Source organism: Phalacrocorax carbo, chromosome 2 (genome assembly GCF_963921805.1).
Source record: "Phalacrocorax carbo chromosome 2, bPhaCar2.1, whole genome shotgun sequence".
In the NCBI taxonomy this organism is placed as follows: Eukaryota; Metazoa; Chordata; class Aves; order Suliformes; family Phalacrocoracidae; genus Phalacrocorax; species Phalacrocorax carbo.
In genome coordinates, this window is record NC_087514.1 from 139,189,247 (window position 1) to 139,208,988 (window position 19,742).

General features: G+C 47.9%; 1 protein-coding gene across 2 annotated transcripts in view; it reads right to left on the reverse strand.

Annotated features, from left to right (window-relative positions):
- Positions 1 to 13,832, reverse strand: part of NXPH1 (neurexophilin 1) — a 148,157-nt gene extending 134,325 nt beyond the window's left edge. The window contains exons 1-2 of one of the 2 annotated variants that reach the window (XM_064444540.1): positions 13,507 to 13,832; positions 12,375 to 12,536 (exon numbers count right to left, since the gene is read on the reverse strand). In XM_064444540.1, coding sequence (XP_064300610.1) covers positions 12,375 to 12,428 — 54 coding nt within the window. In that variant the 5' untranslated portion in view covers positions 12,429 to 12,536; positions 13,507 to 13,832. Of the gene's footprint in view, positions 1 to 12,374; positions 12,537 to 13,251 lie in introns of both variants that reach the window. The other variant, XM_064444539.1, reaches the window with a different exon arrangement.
- Between the last annotated feature and the right edge of the window lie 5,910 nt (positions 13,833 to 19,742).

Below are 19,742 nucleotides of genomic sequence, written 5' to 3' on the forward strand. Positions count from 1 at the left end.
GAAACAAGAATTACAGGATGTACAAGCAATGAGTTTGCTATTTTTACATAAGTTATTAATATAAATCCACTGTAACTAGCCTTTTCTAAACATGCTGAAGTGAGAATTATTCCAAACATTTCTACAGCCTTTGAGGTCCTAACAAAAAGGCAAGGCACAGAAAATTCCTAGCATTCAAGGATTAATCTTAAATCAATAACACAAGGTGGACCATACTCAAAGAGGGCTAAGCAGAAATACTGTCTTAGGCTCAGTTTAATTTCTTCATTAATATGCAAAGCTGGGATTGAAACAAACTTCCATAGCAGCCCCCTAGAACCATCAAATTCCCACCAATGAACAACTTTTCCTGATGAATATCTGAGCATACATGCTTCTCATTACCTGAAGTGTTTTACAGGTCAGGAGGTTAAAAAGTTTCCATGAGCAATGGAAATGTAGGTGCAAATTTAGGGAATGTAAAATACGTAAGCAAAATTAAGTCAGGGACCTGTCCAGCTAGCTGAATTTCAGCCTGAATCAACAGGCTAGCGAAGTCACAGCTCCACCTGTTGAGCTAAAGCAAATCATCCACCTGTAACAGCTGGCAGCACAGATTCATTTTTTTGCCAGACATAGATGACTAACACTGTGCCACTTGGATAAAACAAAACATAAAAGTTTAGGGACAAATCATGTAGTCATTACTCTATGTGACTGAGTACTGTGGCTATTGAGCCGTTCACAAGAGAACAAAAGGACTTGGATCTAAAGGAAGGGTCTCATGGCAGACCAAAGACAGGACAACATTCTTCTGGGTAAATTTACTAAAGTGCACCACAATGACAGAAACAATGCTAGGAATGAAAGTATATAGAGCCCACTCATCTTTTTTTTAACTTCACAGGAGACTAAGTTGCTTGGACCAAAGACTATGAATACCGCATAGCCATATATACATATTCTTTCACATTTATTAGAAATGTTTATTTCTTCCTTCCTGTGCTAGCTATGAATAGCCAATTCACAGAAAGCAACTTAAGCTAAAATGTAATGAAATATCATTCCCAACCACCTTATAAAAATGGAAATATTTATCAAACTAAGGACACCATTTTACAACCAGAGAAATCAATGGCAAAGTTCTCATGAATCTGAATGGTCTTGAATCAACATGCAAATTTCTTGTGGAAGAATAAATAAGGGTACATTTTTTGCCTTTACATGGTCATCATTCAAGTACATTTTTCTCTGAAAGGAAAAAAACAATCTGCAGTGGCCTGCAAAAAATATAAATCAGTAGCAGTTAACACTCCAGATCTAGAGCAGAGATTTAATACTGCATATAGGCCACACACGGCTTTCTCACATATGCCACCATTTGCATCTCTTTGTAATTCTAGAAAACAGTAAGTGGTGGTGCCTGCATACTTCAAATATATGTTTACAAAAAAAAAAAAAAAAAAGAAAAAGGTCAATGAATGATCTATTTGAAAAGCTTAACTTTGGGTTCATTTCAAAGATAAAGAAATATATTTTGCAGACTATTTCTTCAGAAGCTGAAGCAGTAGTCAGAATAACTCGCAAATCATAATTCCAAATATTTGGAATTAAGCAAAAAAAATTTCTAATAATTAATGGATAACTTCTATTATGCAATAATTGAGAAAATAATAAAGAAAATATGTTTAGGATAAGGGATGACAGGTAATGTAACACTTGCTTGTAAGCGTAATATTGTAATAGATCCTAAGTAGCCCAGAGGTGAATTCAGCAAGTTTTGGGCAAAAATATTACTTTGTAACATTCATAAAGATATAGACGCGTGATCTTTTCTGACATGGAAGGAGAAAATTCTTTATCCTAAAAACAGAAATGCAAAAGCCATACTGTATTCACTTTCTTATGGTCCTAGTTGAGCAAAGCATTGAAGCATGTGGAAGCAAGCCTCCTGACCTCAGTTAAGCTTGTGTTTTCCTTCTAAAAAGTAGTTACAAACCATTGCCATCTACTCTGAAGTGTCTGCTACAACCCCACAATTTCAGAATATTCCACAAATTGTGAAGAATAAAAGCAGCACTCGCGCCTCCTCTAGCGTACTTAGTCACACATTTCCACATCCATTTGGATTGTGTTACACTGAAAGACTGAACCATATCATTACAATCTGCTAATCTACCCAATAACTTCCCCAAGACTCACACTCTGCTCTAGCTAGCAAATACTCTGTGCATCTAAGATGCAAACACAAACTACATTCTGATATATTTATAATTCCGTGAGATAGTATCTTATTCCAATGACTAGCACTAGTAGAGCCAGCAGAGCTGCTCAGAGAGGAAGAAGGTACACAGCAGGAGGTACAACCATTTGGTTCAGTAGAAAGAAGCTGAAGATACAGCAGGTGATTCACACAGAGCACTGTTCTATCAAGGGCCAGAAGATATCGTTCCTTACTCACTCCAAGTGATGACTCACAGAAGTGGCTCCACTGAAATTAAGGACATCCTTTGTGCAAGTAACTACTCAAAATCACAACATTTTATAATTCACATATTAGCAAGTAGTGTTACTAAAGGTCATGCTCTTGCACCTCTATTTGCAACATGTACTACACTACCATCTACTACAGGCAAGCCAATTAAGCAAATGGGATTGTTTGTGGAAGCAGGGAGAAGAAATAAGTAGGAATATAAAATTGTGGGCCTTGTTAAGGTAATATCCATTACAGATGAAGGCACCAGGATGGAGCCCATCTATTTAATGGTGGAGGTTTTGATGTACTATTTACTATGCCCATCTTTTATGTCACAAGTCTGTATTTGTACTCCTTATTATTTCCCTGCTCTTTAAAGATCTGTTCACTCAGCAATTGTCTTCCATAAAGCTACAGTATTATTGCTATGTTTTACCTAGCAATATTGTTTACAAAATCTTCTCAAGGTGCACAACATTCCCCACATAAGCATTAAGAAAAAACCCTGTATGCAATACAGGGTAGCTGCAGAAAGTGACAACAGAAATTACTCTAAATTAGTCAAATTACGGACTAACATTCTGGTTTTAAACAGACCTATATTTTACAATATTGTTATTGACTGTGCAATAACAGTGAGGACACAGCTTTAATATTATTCCTATTTTAAGTCCATCCCTTCTTTTGTAAGACCTCAAATGCTATGGATGAGACTGTAAACGTAAAAAGCAGTCTACTAATTTTATATAAGCAGTTTTATATACCTGAAGGTCTATGACAACATTTCTTGACAAAATAGCCCAGCAGAAGAACTGTTTTTCTAAAGTTCAATCAAGAATGACTTATAAAATTGAGTGTGCAGATAAATATTATGGTACCGGTGGTCTAAACTATTCATAACAGAAATTCCATTAGTTAAATTTTTTAAGAACGGCCAATTATACTTTCAATTCAAAATGGCATCTGAATAATGACAAGCAATTCTCAGTGATAGAAATGGTCTACTTAATCTTTGACAGCAGACAGAATCTGTCCTCCTTGCACAAGCAAACCATTGATTTACATAGGAATCCCATCTGTATGACACTGCAGGATCAGGCCATAGGTTCCGCTGTTTACGAGCCTTTGTTTTTCAATAGTGCTCTCAATATATGGCTAAACTGTGTCTTCTTTTTTCTTTTTCCTTTTACCCAGTGGCTCATATGCACCTCTAAGACAAATGCAGGAAATACTGTGCCAGCTGAAAATTAGCTCACACATAATGCAGGGCTGACATTGGGCGGGGGGGGGGGGGGGGGGGGGGCGGGGCGCGGGGCACAGGATGGGCAGGGGCATAAGACTTGCTAGTCACTGATCATTTGTAATGTTACTTATGTTATTTCTGCCACACGTATGCAGTATCAGGCAGAAGCACTATACTCATAGGGCCAGATCCAAAACTACTGAAATTGTCAGAAATCACCACTGCGTTCACAGGGATTTCTGGATCAAAGCATCAAATGTTCTAATTAGGAAGGTAAGTAGTGTCTTCTGTTTTTCAACCAAGGATGCTGTATTTGTTAGATTTTAAGTGACGCTTTACTTTTCTTCCTAACGAAATTAGATAAATTCAATGTATTTAATTTGTAAATATATATAATATATACAATCACAAGTGCACACAATAAGAAACCACCAGGCTACACACACAAAGAAACAACCAAGCTCTTTGTTCTTTAGTTTTTGCATTAAGTATGGATTAGAAAATTAAATTTGACCAAAATAGGGCCCTAGTATCATTATCATTTGGTAGGTTCCCAGAAAGCAAACAAGCCTAATTTCTCACCCTTCAACAATCTGCAGACGTCGAAAGAGCAGATTATCTTTCCATGAACTGGTCAACCTGCCATCAAAGCGATGAAACACATTAACAGGAGAGGTAATACCCCAGAGGGCACTGGCAAAACTGGCACGTAAATAGACAGGACAGAGACCAGCTAGTGGAGAAATCATTTCACAGCAGACACAGAGGGCAAAGAAGAAAATATTACTAAACTACTCCTTGGAGAGGAAAAGACAGGCCACCTGGAGAGATGGATTCAGTGTGCAAGGCAGATGAACGTCCCTGAGACATTTGTCACTAGTTGGACTGCGAGACACTGACATTAATGAGGGTGGCATTTGGAAGATAAAAGCAATATCTCTGAAGCAGACAATACAGTTTCCAGGCACCATGCGTGGGGACATGGTGTAATCAAAAGGGACTGGAAAATGTTCACGTCTAGCAAAAGCATCACAACTGCCTCTGATATTCATGGGAGGATATGAATCAGGAATAAATGGCTTATGGTTTTGTATGGAGAGTTGGTGAGGATTGTGGGTTAGTTTTCCTCTCAGCTCAGTCAATTCACATCACATCCCTTTATTGAAGGACTCTCCATCAGTCATCCACTTATACCTGCCTTGTCAAAAGTCAGTGTTTCATTGACAAGTGCTTTTCAGGCAGCAGACCTCTAGAGGACAGCTCTGTCGATAGTGAGTAGGGATTTACAGGAGTGGAGGCACTTGCCTGCGATTATCTCCTCTTGAAAGCAAGGAGGGAGCTGGGAGATACACCGAGCCCCGGCTGTCAGGACACAAGCAAGTGGAGGGAGTGAGATCTGGCTGCCCCTTACAGGTGTCTCAGAACACCACTATGCCAAAAATGACATCAACTATATCCGAAAGCCACTGCTGCCATGACCCAGGGGATGGGAAGTGTCATTATTAATTAATCACTCCCTGCACTCATGCCACAGTGTCAGCCATGTCCCACAGCCCATTTTGACTCCGACTGTCTCAAATGTCTCTCTCCAAAAGGAGAGTATGGAATGGGTCCTGGGACAGAGTGAGACAAATTCAAGCATCCCAGAACAGCTTTCCCGATCCCCAGATTCAATCCCGCTGGGGATTTTAGATTATTAAATCCAAGATTCAATCCTTTTTGCCTTCCACACTCACACATTGTCCCTTTGGTCAGTTTTTGCCCAGAAAATAAAGCAGCTGCTTCACTATTAAAAGAAAGCCGTTCATCAGCAAGAGTGAATACATCGATCTGCTTCTTCCTTCAGGAAAACTGACGCAGACAGCCAAACCCCAAGTCCACAGAGGGTTTCGGGTGAGGCCTGGGCAGCCGTGGCCCGAAACGTTGACTAGCCCGGGACGGCTAGTCAAGGGAGCCCCGGCGCCGGGAGCGGGGTCGGGCGCTGTCCGCGGTGCTGGCGCCGCGCCCGCCCCTCACGGGAGCTCTCCGAGGTGCTGCAGGGCCGGGCCGGGGGCGGCGGGATCGCCGGGGGCGGCGGCCCTGGGCCGGGCTGCGCGCGGCACGGCAGCCAAGGAGCAGGGCCCCTCCTCACAGCCAGCCTTGTCCCGGTCCGTCTGCAGCCCTTGTCCGCTCTCCCTTCCGCGGCTGGAAACATTCAGCATCTCCGACAGAGCAGGGGAGAAAAAAAACACTTTAAAAAAAAATTTAAATCACGTGGCATAAATGCGCCCTGAAGAAAGTTTTAGATGAGGATCCAGCAACGAACAGGAAAATGGGAACCCAAAATAACCAGAGGTGTGATAAAGACAAGCTCTTTCTGCTTCCTCTATAATGCTGCATGCAGGGAGCACAGCTCCACGTGTGGAGGCGCCCATGTCCCCGTCCTGCTGCACAGTACCGAGCGCCTCCCGGTTGCCCTTCAGTACCGACTCTTTCTCGCCCTTCTTCGATTTAAAAACTGAAAGAGAATGGGGAAGTGGTAGAAGAAAGCTGACTGAATCCCTCCTTTAATCGCAAACAACCCCAGCAAGATGGATTCTGGGAAAAAACGCTGTATTCCTAAGCAGCGGCCGGTGTCATAGTAGTTAAAATAGAACAGAAAAGCCTCTCACAAAGTCAATTCTTATGTAGATGAGGCGACATAAGAGCTTTTCTCTCTCTTCGCGGGCTTTAGTGAATTTCTAATTTGCCCAAAGAAGCCCTAGAGGAATGAGGAAGAAAGGGCGGGAATATTGGGATTGCTAGTCGTAACAAATATTACCGTGCTCTGGATCGTTGCCTAGAAATACACTGAAAATGAGGGGATCCAACGCCATTGTCTCAGCCGAGTTATTTCTCTTGACCTTCGGCTTTGTCCATCCAGGCTGAACAAACTTCCTGCAATGAGCTTCGCCCCTGCTCTCTGCCAGACAAACAACTTTGGTCTCTCTAGGTCATGGAAAGGGAAAAAGGATGAGAGCCGTTTCCCCTCCAAAAGAAGGGCACTCGCAGAAGTTTAAACAACAGCCAGAAAAATCGCAGAAGTTTAAACAACAGCCAGAAAAAGGTAAGGTTAAACAATACACTAGGAAATATGCTGTCCTGTCGAACAGAGAGCAGTTTCCGCAGCATTGAGAACCCGCCAATATATATCATATCAATAAAAAGGAGCTCTTCGAAAGCTTGCATAGTAATTGAGATTGGAGATCTTTTTTGATATGGGTTGGCATTTCCTCATATCAATCTGACAGAGCCAACTCAGGAAATTGCTGGTAATATTCATCTGGGGAGCACTTTCATTAAACGTAATTCATTCGACTTTCACAATAAATTGAGTGACATCCTTACAGCAGAACCTTTTTATCCTTGATGAAGTGCTTGCCAGCCTTTGGTTTTCTACTTTATTGTCACATTCCTTAAAGCAGAATCGTCAACATGTCAATCTGCTGCATGAAAAAAATGCTAAAGCTGTATTTACAAAGCACCCAGGAGGTGGTTTAATGCTGACTTACAAGAAGAGCGAGTTGGGAGTTAAACTATCTGATAAATCACAGCATAACTTCACCCAAGCCCAATCGGGAGAACAGAAGCCAATTCTAGGGAGGGAAGGATGGCTCACACATTCATTTTCTCCAAGTGCTGGCTATTCCGAGCAATTGGTTTCTTAACCTGCTTCACCGCACTTTCCAAGACGACTGGGAAATTGGCTTTTTGTTAATTAAAATGGCGGTTTAGAGATGCAGGGAAATATTAAACGGCTTAAAATGGATACCTCTAGGTACCGATTTGGAAGATTTGGCTAGTCAGAGAGAGGCGGGGACATTGGATGATGTTCAAGTGCCTCCCTACAAGGTGAAACGTATTCCAGACTGCTTTCTCAGGCGATTTAAGAGATGAAAATAGTGTGTACTAAGCACCAGGAAAAAGATATTTCAGTGCGGGGAAACCCCTTTTTAAACTCCTAGCACAGGTCCCCGGTGGTTGGGAAGGCAGGAAGGAATCCCCGAAAAGATTGTACCATCCTCCGCTTAAGAAAAACCAAACAAAAAAAAAAAAACCCTAGAGCTCAGATAAGTTTGTTTCGCCTACACGAGATCCGGATCCGGTTGCTATTCCCGTGCCTTACCTTCCGAAAGGGTAATTATTCCCCTTACACCACCGCGAAAGCGTCTCAAACTCCTTTAGAAAGAGGGAGCGGGATCGTCTTGAGGCTACGTAAACTCTCTCGCACAAAAAGCAACTTCTCTCCCTCCGCACCAAGCGCTCTCCCGCCCTCCCCGCCTTCGACGTCAAAGTGAAAACTGCAATAACCTCTTGTTTGGGGGGGGAAAAAAAGCAATACCCGAATGCTTTCAGCACCAAATGCCTCTGAGAAAATACTGTGGGTGGTGATTATGATAGGAGAATGCCGTGTCCCTCTTTTGTTTTCTTTTATCTTCGCTGCCGATAGAGGTGGGTTTTTTTTTCCTCCCACCACGAAGTAGGACACAATCGGCAACTGCCTTTAAAAAAAGAAAGAAGGGGGGGAAAAAATCCACTTATCTTCGCCGGCACGTGATTTCTCTTCACGTTCTCCATAGCTTTCATTAACCGGGGTGAAATGGCCGCAAACAGTGCGACACAGAGCGAAATTAAATGTACACAAACTCTGGAGCCACTAACCTCCTGTTTACCCCCTCAGCAAATACCGTGCCAAGAGTGCCACCACTGAGGACAATTTGAAACCTCTATTATTCAGAATATTTTTGCAGGAAAGCTCCGCTCGGCTGTCAGAAGGCCTCCAAACTACACCGACGGTGTGGAACAGACCTTAAAACCCCAGCCCGGCGCGGGGAGGAGGTTAGCAGGCTGTTTCCAAGACCCTCTGCCAGCCTCGGGAGTCCCGCAGTTGTATTTCTCTGACAAAGCGCCGCGCAGAGAAACTCCCCCCGCGAAACAGCCTGCCCGCAGCCCTCGTCGGGGGGTGAAAAATCACCCCTCCATTTGCTCTTGCGCTGCTTAAATCCGTCATCTCTGATGTATATCCTAATTTACAAACCCACCGGTGAAAGAAACACTTTGCTGGGAAAGGACGACGAGCCGCGGGGGTGGGGGGGAGGGGGGCTGAGGGGGCAGGGATCCTTACCCTAGCATCATGCAGCGCAAAACTCCGACTGGTTTTTAGTTCCGTACCCGCTGCTCCGGGTAAGGAGTACCTAAGTAGTGAGCTGAAGTCTCTTCAAGCCGGGATGATCCCAGCAAAAGCGGGGCATGTTATCATTCCCCGCTTGTTACTTGGGGGGAAGTTCCCCCGAGAGCATGCGAAGGAAGAGCCTGGGAACATACTGGGGGCAAAAGGAGGGGGTAAAATCCTGCAACCTGCGCCGCATTTTGGGTTTGCCGGGGGGTGCGCGGGGTCTGGCAGGCGGCGGGAGCTGCCCGCCCGCTGCTTTCCGCCCTCCCCACGGGTCTCCCTTAGCAGCCGGTGCGGGAACGATCTGCCTTCTCCTTTGGGGCCACCCTTGACCTGTCCTACTGAGAAATAACTAGTGAGAATACCGGCCGTCTTTGCCTGCGCGTTTTGCAGTCGCTTCTACAGCATGTTTCTTCCACCCGGGGCGGGGCGGGGTGGGGGGGGGTGGGGGGGTGGTGAAGGGGGGGTGAGGCGGGGAGAGAAAGAAAGAAAGAAATTAAAAGAAACAGCCTGGCGTTTTATTGTCCTATCGTGTCAGACTGGAAATTCACCGGCAACTAGGCAGGAATGAAACGAGGTTTCCATTAAGGGAGTGGTGTAAAACCCTTGCGCCCTTATCAACAGACAGAGCTCAAACCTGACACAGTCTACGATCTCCGGGTGGTTTTTCTTTCTTAATATTTACTTTCCTCCTTAATGACGATTTGGAGCTCGGCGAAGCACTGTTACTTAAGAAAACATCCATGAGAATAGGGCTAAAATGCTTTCGAAAAAACAGCGGTGGAGTCCTGTGGTAAATACGACGGAGAGCAGCTGTTTGAACACTTTCTACAGGTCTCTAAATCTGAAGAAACAAAATAACTGCAAGCCTTTAAAGGTTAACTGCTAATTCTACCAAATATGTACTAAGTTATCCGTTTAGGCCAAAGAAAATGCACTTCTACTGCTAATCAAATGTAACATTTTCAATACACTGCGCAGCCCGAAACAAGAAAATGCATGTCTTGCAGAGGCTAACTAATGTTCTTATCAATAAATGTAATACGGCAAACCATCTCTACCCCAGCAAAATTCCTACTGGTCCTGGTCGGCCGTGACCTCTATAAATTTCAGGCAATAAGGCTGGATAGCATATGGCTCTATTAAAAAGGGGAAGAAAAGCAGAAGCTCTTTTTTTTTAAAGATTTCATTAGGAAGAGGTTTAACGGTGGTGTGGGGGAATAAATAAAAAAGAGCATTGGTTTGCTGGGTGAAGAGAAATTACAAGCCCGCGAGTGTCTGTATAGGAGTAACTTGGAGGCAGCCCAGCCTCGCTGCGGCTGGTCACTACCCCTGAACACCCCCTGGTTCTGGTGGAGGGGAAACAGGCTATTTTCCCTCTCCCCTGTATTATTAACCCCTCTCAAAAATGATTTTTTTAACACACCTGATAGGAAGCTGGTTGTGCTGGCGGCTCATTTACCCCTCCTAAGAGGTTGGGTACAGGAAATTTAATTCCTAATTGGGACCGCTTTAGCCCGCACGGAGCGACGCGTGCACACGGGTAGGGACAGCAAAGTGCTGCACCTTGCTGGTCTGTGGCACCGCGTTAAAGCTTTAAGCAAAACTTCATGCTTCGATGCTAATAAACATTTTATTATCATGCGATGGCCTAATGCAAACTCTCAGAGTGACTCCCTAAATACGGAGAATACGGAGATATTGGCATAAATGTCAAATATCGACTTAGAAAGAAGAGTCGGGTTAGACTGGGAAATCCTTTGGATCCCCCCCGAGTTTTTGGCAGAAGACACAACCCAGCCGAAGAGCGCATCCCCTCCCCTTAGGTTGTCTTTTATTCCCGATTTTGTGTGTGTGTGATATTTAGCATTGTTTTGAGGGAAACTAGAAAATCGTCTCCTTTACTCTGCAATGCCAAGCCCTTGGAGAAAAAAAAAAAAAGAAAAGAAAAAAAAAAGCATTCAGGTAATGAAGTCTGTAACTAAACGGTAATTGAATCAGCATAATTTGCACACTGAATGGTTTTCAAATGCTCCCAGTTTACAATTAAAGGAGAATTAATGCGCTTGTTGTTCAGACTGCAGCGCATTAGAATAAATCCAGCACTGTTGTTGTAATGAGTCGAGAGCAGTTTAACTGCCAGCAAACACATTTAAAATTTAACACGACGTATCGATCTCGCTCCGGCTTTTTGATAGATTATTTGCCACGCACTTTTCTCCCCGCTTTCCCCCCTCGCCCACCCCCCACACCCACCCCCGGCTATAAAATTGGCGGGGACGAGAGACGCCGGCGGCAGACGTGGCACCGCCCGGCGAGGGCTGGGACACCCAGGCGGGAGCCGGGACGGGACGGGACGGGACGGGACGGGACGGGACGGGACGGGACGGGACGGGAGCGCGATCCCCGGCGCTGCGCGACCGCGCTGGGCGCTGCGCGGCCGCGGGAGGAGCGCGCCGCCCGGCATGGCCCCGCCCCCGGGCCCGCCCCCGGGCCCGCCCCGCCCCGGGCCCGCGCGGGATTGGCCGCCCCGCGCTCGGCCGCTCTCCACCGCCCCGCGCTGCACCGCAGCGCCCCCAGGCGGCGCGTCCAGGCAAGCGCAGGGAGCGGCAGCGCCGGCAGCGCCCGGCGGCCGCGGAGCCGGGGCCGGGGCCGCCGTCTCCCCCGGCACGGGCGCCGGGGTGCTTCTCTCAGCCGCACTTCTGGAAATCTGGAAAAGGGGCTTCTCCTTCCCCCGCCGCCGCGGGGTCGAGCTCCCGCCAAGCGTTTCCCTGCTTAACGCACCGCAGGCGAGCGAAGGTACGAGCTACAAAGGAGCAGCCTGCCTTGGGTTTGTTCCTCGCGATCGTAGAGGGAATAAAGTGTGTGTTAAAGGAGATAACGCCGCTGTTTACTCGTGTTCCCCCGGCAATCTTAAAGGAGATTTGCTATGAAAGTCAATGACACTTCACGCGGAAAATCCTAACCCTGCTTGTCACTGAGTGAGTGCCCGCACGCCGGAGCCGCGCCGCCCGTAGCGGCACCCCGGGGCGGGGGGGAGGGGGGGTGTCCCCTTCCGGAGGGGCTCCCACGCTCCTGAGGGAGCAGAGGGCAAGAAGTTGCCTCCAGCCCCCAGCCTGGGCGGGCGCCTCTGCAGCCGCGCTCCGGTACCCCCGCAAGCAGCTGGGGGACCCGGCCCGGTAGGCGGCAGCGGGGAACCCCGACCCTGCTCCCGCCCGGCGGCGCGCCCCTTCCCCGCGAAGGAGAAGTTACGGGTCTGCCCGCCCCGCGCCCCGCCGAGAGCTCCCGGCCGAGCCCCGCGCCTCCCCGCCTCGGCCCCGGCCCTACCCTGGCCCCGGCCCCGGCCCGACCCCGGGGGGACGGGGCAGGGCTGGCTGCGGGGCGCCGGTAGCGGCCGTGAGTTTGTCCGTTCTCCGGCAGGCTGGTGCCCTCCTCCCCGCCGAGCTCCCCCCGGCCCGGCCCGTGCGAGGGGCCGGGGCACTCACCAGGTAGAGGGTGGGCTGGAGCAGAAGGACCGCGTACCAGTACACTGCCTGCATCCTCGCGGCTCAAACTTCCCCCGCGCTGCCTTCGCTGCCTCTTTGTTCCTTCCAGAACATAGATCCACCTGACATCCACTTTACAGAACAAGCAGAGCTCTCACCAGCCTAGACAAAAATGAAATTATAGACCCCATGACCACAAGACAAGGTTAGGCTTGAGACAAGGGGGGAAGAGAGGTGTGTAGGGAAGGGGGGGCGGGAGAGAAGGAGGAGATGGGCTGTGTAGATGGGGGTGGGGGAAACAAAACCCGATTAAAATCTAGTTAAATCCAGCGTCACAGCAAAGTGATCGCACGGTCCGCGCTGGCTGCGGAGCGCCTGTAGGCAGCGCTCCCCGGCGCTCGGTCCTTTTACTGGGCGGGAGAGCCCCGTGGTGCGGGCTGGGACGGCCCGGGGGTGCCCTGCCCTGCCCTCCCCTGCCCTGCCCCACCCTGCCCTGCCCGCGCCCCTCGGCGGGCACCGGGCGGCGGCCGCCCGCCGGTTGGCCGCGGAGCCCCGGCAGCGCGCCGAAGAGCGGAGCGGCGCCGGAGCGGGGAGAAGGGGCAGGAGGCGCTGGGATCGGGGCTCCAGGTGCTCCTGGGAGCTTAAAGCCGAGGCGAAGCGCTTCGCCCCTGGGACCCCCGAGCAGGCTCTGCCTACCCCATGAACACCCACCTCCCTCTGCCGCTCCGGAGGCGCGCCGTGCCCTGCCCCGGGCCGGGGCCGCTCCCCGGGGCGCCCCGACGGGCGCGGACCCCCATCCCCGGCCCCAGCCCTCCTCCGCCCCCGCGCCCGGCGGACAGCCCCGCCGCCGCGGGGTGGCCGCGGCGGGGATACGTACGGCGTGGGGGGTCCGACGGCGGCCGGGGCTCCGCGGGGCGCTCCATGGGCGAGCCTAGAGGGGCTGAGCGCCGCGGCGCAGCCCGCCGCCCCTGCGCATCTCCTCGCCGCGCTCCGCGCCGGGCTGTCCCGCGGCCGCTGGGCATCCGGCGCAGGCACTGTCAAGGCGGCGGGGCGGCTGGCAGGCTCTTCCCCACCCTCGCCTCCCCTTCTCCGCACACGGCCGCGCTCCGGCTCCGCCGAGCAGGACACTTACGGGAGGAGGGAGCTGCCCGGGCTGCCCGCTCGCCTTCGGCGGGGGGCGCGGGCAGGAGCGGCGGCACCGGCGCTCCGGGGCGTCCAGGGCGATTTGTCTCTATTAAAAATGACTTATTGGCGAGGGAGCGGCGAGCGCCTGCTATTTAACTTCAGATAAAATCTATCTGCAAAGACCTTGGCCGATCATCTTAAAATAAAGCGCTGGAGCCGAGCACTGTCCGAGCCTCACTGCTTGGGGAGAGAGAAAGAGCAGCGGAGGGGGGAGGAGGGGGGGCTTGCTTGGCGAGGGGGAAGGGAGGGGGGAGAAAGGGGAGTTTAGCGGCGTCCCATCCTCTCCTCTGAACGGGGTGATGAATCAGAGCCCTCCCCGGGCGGCGCGAGCTGCCTGGCGCTGCCCGCCCTGCCTGCCCTGCCCGCGCTGCCTGCCCTGCTGCCTGCCCTGTCTGTGCTGCCTGCCCTGCTGCCTGCCCTGTCTGTGCTGCCTGCCCTGTCTGTGCTGCCTGCCCTGCCCGCGCTGCCTGCCCTGTCTGTGCTGCCTGCCCTGCCCGCGCTGCCTGCCCTGCTGCCTGCCCTGTCTGTGCTGCCTGCCCTGCCCGCGCTGCCTGCCCCGTCTGTGCTGCCTGCCCTGTCTGTGCTGCCTGCCCTGCCCGCGCTGCCTGCCCTGCTGCCTGCCCTGTCTGTGCTGCCTGCCCTGCCCGCGCTGCCTGCCCCGTCTGTGCTGCCTGCCCTGTCTGTGCTGCCTGCCCTGCCCGCGCTGCCTGCCCTGCTGCCTGCCCTGTCTGTGCTGCCTGCCCTGCCCGCGCTGCCTGCCCTGTCTGTGCTGCCTGCCCTGCCCGGGCTGCTTGTCCCGCCCGCGCTGCTGCCCGCCCCTGCCGGGGCGCCGGCGCTGCCCGCGCTGCCTGCCCTGCTGCCCGCGCTGCCGCCTGGGGGGGCACAGCCCCTCTCCCTCTCCGCCAGCCCGCGGCAGCTCGCTGCCTGCCCAGCGCCGGAAAGGAGCCTGGGAGAGCGTTTTTCCTCTTTCTTTCCTCTCATGTTTGTTTTTCCACCTCCCTCAGGGGTGTCCCGTGCAACGACAGTGCTGCTTAGCCTGTGAAGGCAGCGGGCGCCCGCAAACCAGGCACTGGGATCTTGGAGCAGAGCTGGGTGACGGCTGCGGGAGCCAAACTGTGGGATTAAGGGGTTGCTTCTCCCCCGCAAGCAGGAACCTGTAGCTGGAAAGCCCCTCGGAGTGAAGCTGGAAAGCTCATCCCTGTCCGGTGCCGTGGCTATTCCCACCGACTGACACGCAAAGGGAAAGGTCTCATCGACCTTGTTTTCCTTCTTCTTTACAAGGAGTCCTGTGGGGTTTTTTTTCCTGCCCTCTTCCATCGCCCAAACCGTATCATTACCAATGTGACATTGGGACAGGGTGAAGGGGAGGACACCAGCAGCACAGGGTAGCCTTACCAGATGCCCTGCCTCGATAGCAAAGCTCAGATTTATCACCTCCCAAACGGGAACCAAGAAGCAAGCCAGCATGCTGTACAGAGTGGGAAATGAGAGAGAAAAAGAGGACTTCAGTTGTCCTGCCAAATCCTTCTTTCCCTCAGAGCACGTCCTGGTAATTAATATCTGCAATCTGAGGCTTCAGTACCAAGCTGTAAAATACTGTTTTAATTTGGGGGTCTGAGTTTGGAACACTGTAATAAAAGGGGAGCAGGGAAAGGAGGGGGTAAGTAATGACTACTCTTTGAAAGAGCTGCACCAGAGCCTTCCCCGTGGCCATTTCTGCTCCAAACACCTGGAAGATGGACACCTCCATATGTCTCCAGCACCATCATTCTGCTAGACAGGCGGGATGCTCACGTCACAGCTTTGAACAGAAGCGTGCAGCCTGCGAGGAATCATGCTGTCATCCTGCCCCTCCAGACAGCCTCTGCATTACAGAGCAGGCTAAAGCTGCCTAGGGACTTCTTGTTTCAATCGGGTAACAAATAAAAAAACACAGCTGACTTTTCCCTCCCTCCTACCTATTCCACTGTTACTTCCCTGCAAGTGAGGGGCTTTGTCCACACTTAGTAATCAATCTAAGGAGAGAGAGACAGACAGACAGACAGACTTTGCTCTCTTCACACAGAAAAACTTGTAAGCTGCAAGGAGCGTACTGCTGATCTTTGCAATAAGCTGCTGTTACATATTTAGACCCAGCATGGGTACTGTTGCCTTAGCTATGAGATTGCCAGGTTAATACAGAGCAGGAAAAGCAAATGCAGAGTCTGCCAGATTTCAGGGGGTCATGTTCCAGAGGAAGACATTTCTTCAAGAAGGGATGGTTCAACTCTACGGTCTGCGTAACAATTCAGCTCCTCCAAGGTCTGACCATTAATGTTTTCATATTGGAGGTGACAAGGAAGTAGTCCTTGGAGAAGACTTATTCCTTCAGCTGGTTAAATAGAAGAAGGTCCTCCCAGTCTTTCTCATCCAGATCTTTATCTCTCATTTAGGGGAGCACTGTGGAGGAACTCCTGGCTCCATTGGAAACACAAGCATGGCTCCTCTCTATTTCCGCTCACTAAAACTTCCTTCCTCTGTGAATTGAGCAAGGTGTTCCATGAACAGCCCGGCCTGTATGGTATCTACTTGAGTTGTCAGCAGGCTCCTGAGGCAAAGGTCTTAAGGACAGACAAACCCGTTTTCTGTCAGGTTGGGACTGATCCAAGGTCCCGTTGGCTTCACTGAGGGTTTCTTTGCTCTTCAGCTGACCTCAGCCAAAAGCCACTGGGATAAACTCTTTAACTACAGAGGAACTGAGCTCTCCCTTCAGAAAGACTGTTTGGATGGCTCCTTCCCTCCATTGTCACTCCCGAAGAAAGGAGCAAGGAGCATATGGGAGCCTGGATTGATATTTTTTCATTAAAAAAAGAAAAATAGAAAGCAGACTCCAAAGTATTCTATCTGTGAACATGTGATACTTTTTCAAAAGGAATGCAATGCTTATGAAAGTCTGACATTTAGGATTTTTGGACACAGTCTTTTGACTTTTATCTGATTCTGTAATATTGGTACAGCAGCTTAAGTGGAATATTAGATTTTTTTAAGGTGAATTTTAATTTCAACCATTTGGACGCTGTTTGCAATCTTAGGGTTAAGGTCTCCAGCAAAGTAGTGTCAGCTAGCGAGGTTTTAAAGAATCACAAATTCTGGGTATACTAATGGATTTTTTTAAAGTCCAATTAGCCTTTAAAATGCAGTTGGACTATTTTTAAAGCTTTGAAATATAGTCTAACCTTTAGACATCTTCCCTGCTACTGCGAAGATAGCTTCCTGGCTTGCAGAACTGAAAGGGTCACAAACAGAAAATCCAAAGACAATGGCAAGTGATTAATAATTGCTGCAGGTTCTAGTGGAAGATGGGCACATGGTTTAATTGCTTGAGGCATGAGAAGAAAATACAATGCTGTAATGATAAATATCAAATGACTGTGCTAAACTTACTGCACATAATAATGCATATTAATAAAATGCATACAATTTATGAATATTTAATATTATTACATAATATTATCATAAACACATAATAATTTATTATATAATAAATCTATAATGTTTATATATCATAAGTATACAATCGTTATCTATGATTAATATATAAATTAAATATATAATACAACAAATATTAAATATTACTAAACATACAATATTGATGAATATGCTATTATTGATATATTATCATATATGATGATCATGAATAGACACGATACAAATAAATAATGTAGCTAACCTGCCTAAACATGGACAGTTACATATGAAATAAAAATAGTAAATAGATACTATTTATACTATTCATATAGGCTACATGTCTTATTTTGGAAATACTGCTTGGGAAAAAGCAAGTAAAGCAAAGAAGGCAAAGGTGGGTCAGAGGACTAAGGGCTGAAGCAAATCTAAGAAGATGAAAAAAACCTGCAGCTTAATCATAATTGTTCGGTCTGCTCTTAACCAGATTTTTTCTCAGGGTTTCAGGGTTACAGCCAATGCCTCAGTTGGGAATTTTAGCTCTGTTAAAGCCAATGGAAGTTTTGTCCCATCTCTTTAAAGGATATATTAAAATGTTAACAATGACTGTCTTGAAATAAAATTCAGCCTGTGCTATAAGCAAATATCATCTCATCTATATGCATGTTGAAGTAGTATTGAATTCAGCCGGAGTTGCATACGCACTACAATGACAGATTATGGCCTCCACGGCTTTTCTATATTTGTACTATACAGTGTACAGGCCAGATGCCTCATACCACTCATGTAAATAATCTTACTGAAATGTTCTTCATATTGCCAACCATTAATTCATCAGACCTTCTCTTCTTATCCCTTCACATTTTAAATAGATTTCTTTTGTTTCAAGGAAATCATGTTTGAACAGAATATTTTAATGGTTAGTATAAATACTACAAACAGAGTCCCTTGTCACGTTTTATTTCCATTCTTTCAAGGTCAGAATATGACTGTATGTAGCATTCATAATTCTAAATATAAGAACATCTCTGTGAGACTTTTATTTTTATTACATTGATTTCTGCCTACTAACAGTCAGAGAGGTACCACAAAGTGGTGTCACTCTATATTCCATATGGAAAAATACAGGAATACTCCAACCATTTCAAGAGAAATGCCTTGAACTCATGATGTTCCTAATTATTTCTCTTGTCGGTACGTCATGAGAACTCACACAATGCTGGAGTGAGATGTGACGTTCAGCATCAAAGACGACTAAAATGTAATGTACAAACAGCAGTGTCTGGATCACTCAGTGCTTCTGTGATACAAATATAAGCAGGCCTACAGGCTTCACTAGACTTATTCCAGGAGACAGTCATTGTGCACACATATACTCAGGAGTTTTCCCAAAATACTTGAGATGAGGTGAGATATAAACTATTGTCTATATGAATAAAATTTACAGCCAAGTTTATCTACAGGATTTTCTCATTAATGATTCCTTTAAATCCAAGGGGGGAAAAAACCTCACAATCCTGAATATAATAAGTAAAAAAGCTTTCTAACCTCCTTTGTAGAGGGAGCTTCTTTTCTAATATAATGTGTATAATAGAGATTTGTATTTGCATTCCACATTTATTTCATCCATTAGGTCTTGACAATTTTCTAGAGTGACAATACAGGAAATAGAAGAGCTTTAATAATACCCATAAGAAAAGGGGAAAAAAAAGAACTTCAAGTAATGGAAGGAGTCTGTACTGAGCCTGTACATTGTCCAGAAAATACCACAACTTGTGTGAGTTTCCTGAAGACATAATTAGATTTCAAAAATAGTGTAGGACTAAGTGATTTTCTTAATTAAAATCCAATTATTGGAATACTTCGTGATGGCCACTCTAGGGATTATTAGCTGACAGCAACACTTGTTGAAATAATAAAACTTGATAACAAAAGTTTTATTAAAACCTCTGTGTGTATGTGTATGGTTTTTAATTGCAAAATAACACAATGTATATAATGTCATCTGGGAAGACTTTATACAAGAGAGCTAAAATATGAGAGTTAAATTGTCATGAAGTAGGAATTGATGTGGGAGAGCCTACAAGGCCGGTTGTCTTCGGTTTCTGTGTGATGGAGAGGAAGAAAGCAGGGCAGTCCCCAAAGGCTTCCTGGACTGCCTGCAGGGCTGGAGGAAGGAGGGATGCTTGCAGCTAGGGGCACCGTTGAAGCAGCTCTTCAAGGCACATTACTCTTCAGGGCTCGGGCCAGAAAGCTGCACAAACCCCGAGTCTTCAGGGCAGAAGGCCACTTCTCAGAGAATGAGGAAGAATGGCAAAAGTTCTCCCTGAAAGCCTGGCAGGCCAGGACATCCTGGCTCTACACCACGTGTGCCAAAGTGACACCATGTAGTCACACTTTCTGAAGCAGCATAGTCAGCTGTTCCATACTGTAAGCAGGAATAAACTCCCTGACACAGCGTTACTGTTGCTGAAGGGAGATCTCCTCGTATCTTCCCCTCTGCCAAGCACGTTAGAGCAATGCCGACAGACAATGGTGCTGGGTCTTCTGCTACAGGCTTATCTGTTCACAGGAAGCTGGGCTGGGGCTACAGCTTTTATATACCGCAATAAAGAGCCTCAGAGCTCTGCTGACATCAGGAAGAGAAGAACAGGTGGTGAATGACTAAAATTTCTGGTGTCCAAAAGGAAGCTTTTTCTCTCTTAAGGAACCAGCTGATAAAGGGATAAATGATCTCAG